Raw genomic sequence first — 9,190 nt, forward strand, 5'->3', positions numbered from 1 at the left:
GGGATGCCAGGGAGTGAACCTGGCTCAGCCCTGTGCAAGGCAAAAACCCTACCCGCTGTACTATTGCTCCGCCACTGGCCATGCTTTGACCCCTGCACTGGTCTCTGGGAATGGGGCTGCAGGCAGCAACTCCACAACCACAGATGTAAGGGTGTGAGCCTGGTGGGCAGGGAAGGCCTCTGGCAGTCTTCCTGGAGCAGCCTTGCTGGTTTGAAGAGTACCTGCATGTAGGGTGCAGAGATGCTTGCAAGGGCTGGAACCCCTGATTTGATTCCCTGCACCATGTGGTTCCTCCAGCATAGAGTAGAGAGACTCTGAGCACTGTACTGGGAGCATCCACCCTCTGACATCAGGTGTGACCCTCCCCGCCTTTCCCAGCAAAAAAAAAAAAAACAAAAACCCCAAACTGTCCCTGAATATAAATATCTACATGGGGAGTTGTGAGGTGGGTGCTTGGCGATGTATGTGCTGCCTGTGGAAATATTTGTGTTGCCGGCACTCCAGACTCATGAGGGTCCTCGCCCAGACACAGGTTTCCAACATCACAGAGAACACCTCAGCCTAACCCTGCCTCTGCCGCCTTCTCCATCGCCAGATGGAGCTGTCTGTTGGAGCTGCAGTCAGTGAAGCTCCGCTTTCTATTTGAAACGTGAGGGGGGCAGGGTCAGCCTGTGTCTGCTGGGTGACTAGGGGCTCCTTCATGAGCCCTAGTCTCAGAGGGAAGAACTGAGCCCTGAGTGGAGTCCCCTCAAACACAGCCCAGCCTCAGGGGTACTTGGCATGCCTCCACCTGGTGGGTCCTTCCACCTTTTATAGATGGACCTGCTTTGGCTGCTGAGGAATTCCTGCCTAACCTGTCATTGCAGCCCACCTGCTCCTCTCGGGCCAGCCTCCCTGGGATCACATCTCCATCTAGCACTAATATGTTTGGGTCTTGAAATTTTTTCTTTTCTTTTTTTTTCTTTTTGGCGGTCACTCGCTGCTCCTTGCTCAGGGTCTACTCCCAGATCAGTGCTCAGCAGTCTTCCTGGTGGCCCTGAGGATAGAACCCAGGCCCCCCCTCCATGTGAAGCTTAAATCCCAGCCATTGCATACTCTTTCATTCCATCCTGGAATGATTTGGTTTATATACTTGCTGTGTCCCCAGAGAACAGAGAAGAATCTGTCTGTCTGTCTGTCCCTGCCCCTCCCCCCTATGCAGAGGGGGCTTGTTTATTCCTATGGTCTGTGCAACTGTGACACCTGCCCCCTGCCTGGTGCCCCGTGGAAAGTTGGCTGCTGCAGAGATCACCAATAATCCATTAATCTCCTCCTCCCTGATTAAGGTCCTGAGATGAAACAGCACTTTGTTCTAGACTTTGTTTGCTATGTCCCCCTTCCCGCCCCCAAATCTGGCCCCTGATAACAGGAGGAGAGTAGCTCCCCTGGGCTGCTGCTTTTAGGGACTTGAGGAGAGTTTTGGGAGGGAAAGTTCCATCTGAAGACTTTAGAGAAACAGAGACAGGAAGGGTTAACCCCTTGTGCTCTCACATGCCTCCAATAATCTACAAATGCACCCTAGGCTCCCGGCCCCTGACCACTCCATGCTTGACCTGCTCTTCCAAGCTGCCCGGGAGTCAGGGCTGAGAGCCTTGCCCTTCAGCTCAGCTCAGCTCAGAGTGTAGGAGCCTGCTGCCTCTTTCCTATTCCCACGCGCCCCTGCGACTGCAGATACTTTCATCTCAAACCTGCTACCCAGAGCTGCAGGAGACAAGAAGACATGCAGGGCCTCCCGCAGTGCTGGGATTGGGAGGCGGCTTCACCACCCGTGTCCCACTCCCTGTACCCCCCATATCTTGGAAACAACAGAGCATGGCTAGAAACTTTGAACAGTTTCCTTTGGTAGGGAGCATCTGATGGTGCACAGGGCTTCCTCCTGGCTCTGTGCTCAGGGATCTCTCCTGGAGAGATCTCAGGGATCTCTCTGGGAGCCATATGTAGTGCTGGGGATGGAACCAAGGTCAGCGTGCAAGTTAGGCGCACTAATCCCTGTGTTACCTCTCTAACCCCAAAGCTTCAAGGCTTCTAAGCTTTCCATCAAGGCTCAGGGAGGAAGATGCTAAGACTCCAGCCAGAACCTTCTGCTTCTCTGCTCCCCACTGTCCCACCAACACAGCCCCATTGTTGTGTGCTTAAAAGGCATCTTAAAAGTCATCCGGAAGATAGCAAGGGTACCAAGTCCTTTGGGGGAAAGTCAGGGTTACCCAAACCCACCAGCAGCATTTCAGAGTGATCCGACCCTCCCCTCCCCACCCCATGCTTGTTAGTTGATGTAAATCCAGCGAATGGTGAAGGGGTGATGTCCAGCAATGCTGCTGAGTAGATCTAGTGGGAAGTTTGTCTTTTCTCTAAACTGCTTTGGAAGAGCGGCTTGGAATCAGACACTAACTGTCCCATAAATAAAACAAGGGGCGGAACCAATGATTTCCTAAGTGCCTGCAGGCTGGCACATTATGAGCAAGTGTGGAGCGGCCCCAGCCCTCCCAACCCCCTGTGGGCGGGGCCTTCTCCAGCCTGACCTTGCCGAGCAGGGACCGGCACCCCCCCCAACTCCTCCCACAAACCAACGCTCTCAGCTTGCTCACAGGACAGATGCATACCCCCTCCCCTTGCTCCAACTGCAACTCTTCCCTCCAGGAATTCTAGTCACTTTGCTCAGTTTTTTTGTTTGGGTTTTATCATTGTTTTTTTTTTTAAAAACTCATTCACCATTAGCTAAATAATCTTATGTGTGAAATATAGATCCCCCATGTTGAAATCTCATCAATAAATACAAATATGTAAAATGGGGGGTGGTGGTGGAAGGCATATAATTTAGCATACCAGAATTCATTTCAAGAAATATCTTATCATTTACAAACTGATTATTAAAAAGTGAGCCAGGATAAAGGGGTAGGGGACGGAAGGGCTCTCCCCAGAGACCCAGGCCCCCATCGTCGTCGGTGTTTTTCTAAGTCACCTCTGAGTCTCCTGAGAGTGGGGGGCAGGCGATGATTCCAAAAAGTGCATGAGAAGGCAGGGGGCTGCCCTCATGGATTAAGGCGTGGTGGGGTCCCACGACCCAGGAATGGAGAGGGCCTAGAGGACAAGTCAGTGAAATTCTTAAAGAAGAGACTCACAGCCAGGGTACGCCCAGGATGACACCAAACGTTGGCTAAAATCACACTGGGCTCAGCGAAACTGGGTGTCTTCTAAAGCTGAGCACTCTCGTCCTTGTCCTTGTCTTCGTTTGTCCAGCCTAGGTTCTGGTGCACGGAGGGGGACTGAAGTCCCAGCGACCTGAAAGGCCCACTCATTTGTTTCACTGAGCAGAGCGTGGCAGAGACTTGAAGAGGGTCTGGGGTGGGGTGGGGAGGGAGGGAGGGAGAGAGAGAGAGAGAGAGAGAGAGAGAGAGAGAGAGAGAGAGAGAGAGAGAGAGAGATGCAGAGAGATGCAGAGAGATGCAGAGATTTGCAGAGATTTGCAGAGGGTTAGAGTAATATCAGAGTGTTGCCAAGTTGCAGAAAGATGCAGAGGCATGCAGTGAGTTCTAGAGTTAAGGGAATGGCAAAGAGAAGCAGAGGGGTTGCCGAAAGAGTGGCAGGGAGCCCTTGGGAGTCCAACCCCGCCCTACCACCCAGCAGAGCTTGGGTCCGCTGGAGACTAGCTCATCACAGGCGGAAAGCAAGTTCGCGAGACCTTCGCCGTCCCTTCCTTCTGTCCCAGCATCTATAGCGCTCAGAGGCTGCCAAGTCCTTTCACAGGAAGTCCGAGAAGACCAGGGCGCCGGGGCGCAGGCAGGCCGGCGAGGCCGGCGCCTGCAGCCTGGGGCGCTCCTCCAGCGAACCAACGGGGCTCAGGCTATCCGCCTGAGAGATCGGGGAGTAGAGCGAGCCCCAGTCCCCCGGCGGGTCGCCGTCGGAGCAGCCTAGCTCCTCACCCGGCGGTTCCAGCGCGTGGAGACCGCGGTCCGCTATGCGCAGCGTCTGCGTCAGCGCCCAGATGTAGTTGTGCGCAAAGCGCAGCGTCTCGATCTTGGTGAGCTTGGCGTCGTCGGGGAAGGTGGGCAGGACGCCGCGCAGCGCGTCCAGCGCCGAGTTGAGGTTGTGCATGCGGTTGCGCTCCCGGTCGTTGGCCTTCTTGCGCCGGCTGCGGCGCTGCTTGCTCAGAGCCAGCTCGCTCTTGGGTCGGCTGCGCCCGCCCCGTCGCGCTCGGAGCTTGCGTGCGGCGCCTCGACCAGGACCCCCACCGGCCTCAGCGCAGTCTCCGCTGCGCTGACCCGAAGGGCTAGACGGAGACGCGACCGCGTGGGTAACTTCGTGGTCCGAGGCGCCAAGAAAGAGTTGCTGCTGCTGCTGCTGCTTCCGCTGCTCGTGGGTCACTTCGACATCCGGCTCGTCGGAGGGATGAGACGCCATCCTGCGGAGGGGACCGAGGGGACTGGTCACCGCCGGCTCCCAGAGCCCGGATCTGGTGGAGGGACAAAACCAGAAAGTGCTACTACCCCCTTCCTCCCCGCTGCACGCTCGGCAGCCTCCAGGTAGGTCGGTACCTTGTTCCCCAGTCCCAAAGAGCAAGAGCGAGACTCTGGCCTTTGCGCCCGCAAGTTCCGCTGGGATGGGAGAGTCGCCCCAAGAGGAGAAGCTCAAAAGGCGCCCGGGGTCCTCTCTGGTTCCCTCTGGCCAGGCGGCGAGACCGCTCGGATTTCTGCAGCGGCAAGTCGTGTGCCTCCTGGCACGCTTTATCTGCTCTGACCGGCCCGGAGCGTGCCTGCCCCGCTGCTGCCCGCGCCACGGGCCAATCAGCACAGGGCCCGGGGGCCCCGCGCCACGCGAGCCCGCTCCTCCCCCGCGGGGCACAGCTGGATGCCGGACAAAGCCTCGGGTCTGGTCGGGGGAGGGGAGAGCGGCTCTATTTGCTTTCTGCGCGCGGGCTCCGGCCCAGCAACTCTCGGCTCCTCAAAGAGCCGCGCCCGGGCCTCAGAGCGGCAGATCCCGATTTGTAACGCGTCTTCCTGTCTTCCTTTACATTCATCCCCTCTTTCCCTTCCATCCTCCCTTTGGTCTCCAGGAAGAGGCTTTGGGGATCCTGCTGGGGAGGTCGGGGAAGTTGAGGGTCTGCTCAGCGTCTGGAAGGAGGACAGCTCAACCCACATCCCAAAGCAGAACTGGGAACAGGCATTGGGGATGATGAGTGACCCTAACTCCAGAATTTCAGATCTCCTACAGGATGGATTGGTCAGGGGGAAGCTCAGCTGACGTTTTACTGACACTGGCGGGCACAGTTGATGGGGGGGGGGGTGGTAAGAAAGAGGGGGCTGCTGCCTTGCTTCCCCCAACCCGCCTTATCCTGACAAGATGCCTTGCACCTCTGCATCAGAAACCTATGACATGGGGGTGGTGCTCCAGAGAAAGCGTGGAGGGTGGTGTGACCCTCCCCATAGGGGACAGTACCCAGGTACCCAACCCTGCTCCTGGGCAGAATCTTATGGCACCAGAGTCCAGGGACGCTGAAAGGTCAGGATAGGGCAGGAATTCTTAGCAAGTGCCCTTGACTTTTCCATGTTCTTAGTGCAGTGCGGGCGCAGGATGGGTCTGTGGTGGTGGTGGTGGGGAACGGGAAGCTGACCAGCTCTTCCTCCCCTTGGCCTTTTTGCACAGCCCCAGGCTGTCAGCTCACCGGTCTGCTCCACCTGGGTATTGCACACAGGATCTGTCCCCTTCTCCTGCCCCCAGAGAACTATGCCAGGCAGGGACTTCCCCAGACAGGGACTTGGCCTGTGTCTGTGCATCCCTGCTGCAAATCTCTCCACATCCTCCCTTCCTGCCCCACCCTTCCCTTTTGTCTCCTCCTCTCCTCCCTGCAATCAGTTCTGGTCAGCCCAGGGGAAGGGTCCTGGCTTCCACTCATCTTTCTTGGCCCTGGACTGCCAAAAATCTGGGTTAAATCTCTGAAGTCAGGTGGGGTGGGGTGGAGGGGGTACTTCACTTTCTCCACTTTCTTGTGAGTGGATTCCCCAGCTCCCCCCCTCTGAAATTAGCGGGGGGGGGCAGGCCCCCTGGGATCTAGAGCTGGGGGGGGACTGTGGGTGGAGAGTTTGCTATGTCCCCTGCAGAAAGTCTCACCACCTAAGGTTGGGGAAGTAAGGAGGTTCAGGAGAGCGGGAGCGAGCACGCCTGGGATGATGTGAGGGTCGGGTGCATCCTTCCATCTTTATGGGGGCGCTGGTGGCACAGGCTGCTGGGATTGGAAGCTAATCTGACTCAGGTTACAGGGGACCCACAGCAAGGCAGGGGCTCCCCACTGCTGCTGCCCCTCCCTTCATGCTGACTTGCTCCACACTTGAGCTGTAGCACCTGACAGTGGGAATCCCCCTTTCCCAGAGAGAAAAGACAAGGCACAGGGGGGAGGGGGGACTGACACAGCCGGGCTCACCAGCCAGTCCTAGGAGGGCCATGAGCGTGAAGGCACCCAGGCCCCACATTCTCCCTTGCCTCTGCAGCCGCTTCTTGGTTGGAGAAAATATTCCTGGACTCTGACAAAACCAGGGACCCCACAGTCTGACTGAGTCAGAGCGCAAAGGGGCAGTGGGCCAATTCCAAGCCCTGGGAGGGTCTGTCCAGTCCTAGGACAAGGTTCCAGACAAAAACGTCCCAACCCCCAGACTTCTTGGTTTCTCTTCTCCAGAATTAGGGCTGGAGGGCAGAACCCCCTAAGCGGCTCCCCCAGGACTGAGGTCGCCCTGGGGTGCAGAGAGCCTTGGCCTCGGTGAACCAAAACGCTTCGTGTTTCGCCCTTGGGCCCCGAAGGCAGGTCACAGCTAGGGTTTAGTCTAGGAGGCACCAGCCCAGAAAAGTCCGGGCTAGACTCCCCTGGGCCCAGGCTCCCTTCAAATTGCTAACGGGTGCGGGCGAGCTTTTCGCATCAGCTACGATTGGTTTTGGGGCCTCTTAGGAAACCTGATGGATCCGGAGAGAATTCCAGGACGCGCTTGGCATCCTTATCCAATTCCCCAGGAGCTCCCTCGGCGGAGGGCCCAGGATTCCGGGCGAGCCCGTGGTCAGCGCTCCGCTCCAGCGCTGCGTAAAAAGCGGCCCGCGGCGGGAGCGCGCAGCGTCGGGGCTACGGGGTCCTGGCCGGTCCGCAGGGCCTTCGCCACGCCCCTTTGGACCCCAGGGCGGGGTCCGAAGTCAAGGATCCCTGGGGGATTTGGAGCTGGAACATCTAGGCCCCCACTTTTTACTGTTGGGGACGCATTGAGCTCTCTCCAAAACGAATTCCGGAGCCTCTGGCGGCGGAGGCGCAGCCGTGATTGCCCAGTGCGCCCAGGCAGCGTCAGGAGCTGTTCTTCCAGCGCAGAGCAGAACCTCGTCCCCAACCCCGGCACGCCACCGCCACGGAGCCTCCGGGACCCTGGGACCCCTAGCTCCTCCGAAACCAAGGCTTGCTCCGAGGCCGAGGGGGCCCAGGAGCGAGGCGACAGGCTGACGCCTGGAGAGCGCTGGCTGATTGGAAAAGGAGCAGGCTGCGGTCCACGCCGCCGCCTTCCTGTAGGAGGGGGCTAGTCTCAACTGAGCTTGGGGGCTCTCTGAGAAACGAGCCCGAGCAGGAGGGAAAGGGGGGGTTTTCTGGGAAGCTGAATAGCTAATGGCTTGCCCGAGGAGGGGGCTTCTTTCTCTCGTCTTTGCCTCGGCGCTGAAAGAGGGCAAGACAAAAATCTGGCGAGCGAGCTTCCCTGGCAGAGACTGGCCACTTCAAACAGCCCTTCAAACAAAAGGAGACGACGAATAGAAAGCCCCACCTGTCTCTAGTGTTTGCTAAAATAATAATAAATAGATTTCATTTAATAAATAATTACAAGAGATTGTAAAGTGGAGTGCTTTGGAAAACATGTAGCTTGGGAGTCCCGCGGCCTGCCAGCACCTGCTCCCAAGGCGGGCAACTTTATTGTTAGGTCACCCCCAACTAGTTGCCTCTGATAAACTCTCCCTCGTTCTCACAATGACTGTTTACTCATAGTTAGCACAATATTACCTTTGCTGTGATAAACTCAGAGAGGGGAGGCCTGGCCCCTGGCCCCTGGGCACACCTGTCTCCAAAGCAGACACCCAAATGCATTTGGCACAGAGCAGACGTCCCTCGGGGGCCCTGCCCCCGTGTACATTGGCCCAATTGCCACCCATTTATAACAGGTTGGCTGCAAGGCCTATCTCGGCCCTATTTGTCTTCTTTTATTGAAAGCATATGGTCTCCAGGGGCTCACAGCTCCATATTTCATCTGCCGAGAGCTGGGGCGCTTCCGCAGGCTGGTGCTGCCGGCTGCTCCCCACCCAACGGCTGCAGGAACCAGCAGCAAGGACGGTGGGGCTGGGGTGGGGACAGATAAGGCAGGTGTCTCCTCTGCTTTTGGAGAGCACCCACTTCCTCCCAGACTCCCCCTCCCTGGGCACGAGGACCTCTGCGCTCCCAAAGGAGTGTCCGATTCTTTTCCTTGGGTAGGTGAGAGGGCGCCATATGCTGCCCCCAGGGCGCACTAGAAAGCCCAAGCCCGGGGAGCGCCCAGACAAAGGGAGAGAGGGCCAGCACCCAAGGAGCTCCAAAGTCTTTATTTCCAGACCCCCTCCCTTGCCCAGAGCCGCCTCCCCCACCCAGGAGGTCAGAGCAAGCTTCCTATAGTGTGCAAACAAAGTGGCCACATTATCCAGGCCTGCAGCGGGGCCTGTGAATGCCTGAAAAGGTGCAGCGCGCACCCAGGCACCTGTTGGAGCGGGCGCCTCTTCTCAGCGCCTCCGTCTGCGCTGCTGCCTCGGGAGGGAGTGGGGGCGGGTGGGAGGAGGGCGAGATACTGTGATTTGTGGCGACATATGTTGAACAGATCGCTGTGTACTCTTCACGGGAACACATGCACCCTGGCTCCCATACACTCCCCTCGAGAAGCAACAGCTGCTCCCCTCACCTTTCTCCCGACATAATACCTGGGCCTGGCGCTTTGGCGTCGCCTTTTGAGACTCCAGCGCTCCCCCACCCCTTCTGCCCCTCGTCCCCACACGCCGCTCCAATCTTGGCAGCTTCTCTGTAGAAGTTTATTGTCAATTTTAACAGATGCACGTTTGTTCTCAGTGCCCGGCCCCAGACACACGCGCGCGCGCGCGCGCGCGCACACACACACAC

At 57.8% G+C, this 9,190-nt stretch overlaps 1 protein-coding gene across 1 annotated transcript; it reads right to left on the reverse strand.

Annotated features, from left to right (window-relative positions):
* Positions 1-3,777: 3,777 nt before the first annotated feature.
* NEUROG3 (neurogenin 3) lies at positions 3,778-4,437 on the reverse strand. The gene has a single exon (XM_004617082.1). It carries the CDS (start codon positions 4,435-4,437, stop codon positions 3,778-3,780), a length of 660 nt encoding a protein of 219 aa, XP_004617139.1.
* Positions 4,438-9,190: the final 4,753 nt, after the last annotated feature.

This window comes from Sorex araneus, chromosome 5, assembly GCF_027595985.1.
Source record: "Sorex araneus isolate mSorAra2 chromosome 5, mSorAra2.pri, whole genome shotgun sequence".
In the NCBI taxonomy this organism is placed as follows: Eukaryota; Metazoa; Chordata; class Mammalia; order Eulipotyphla; family Soricidae; genus Sorex; species Sorex araneus.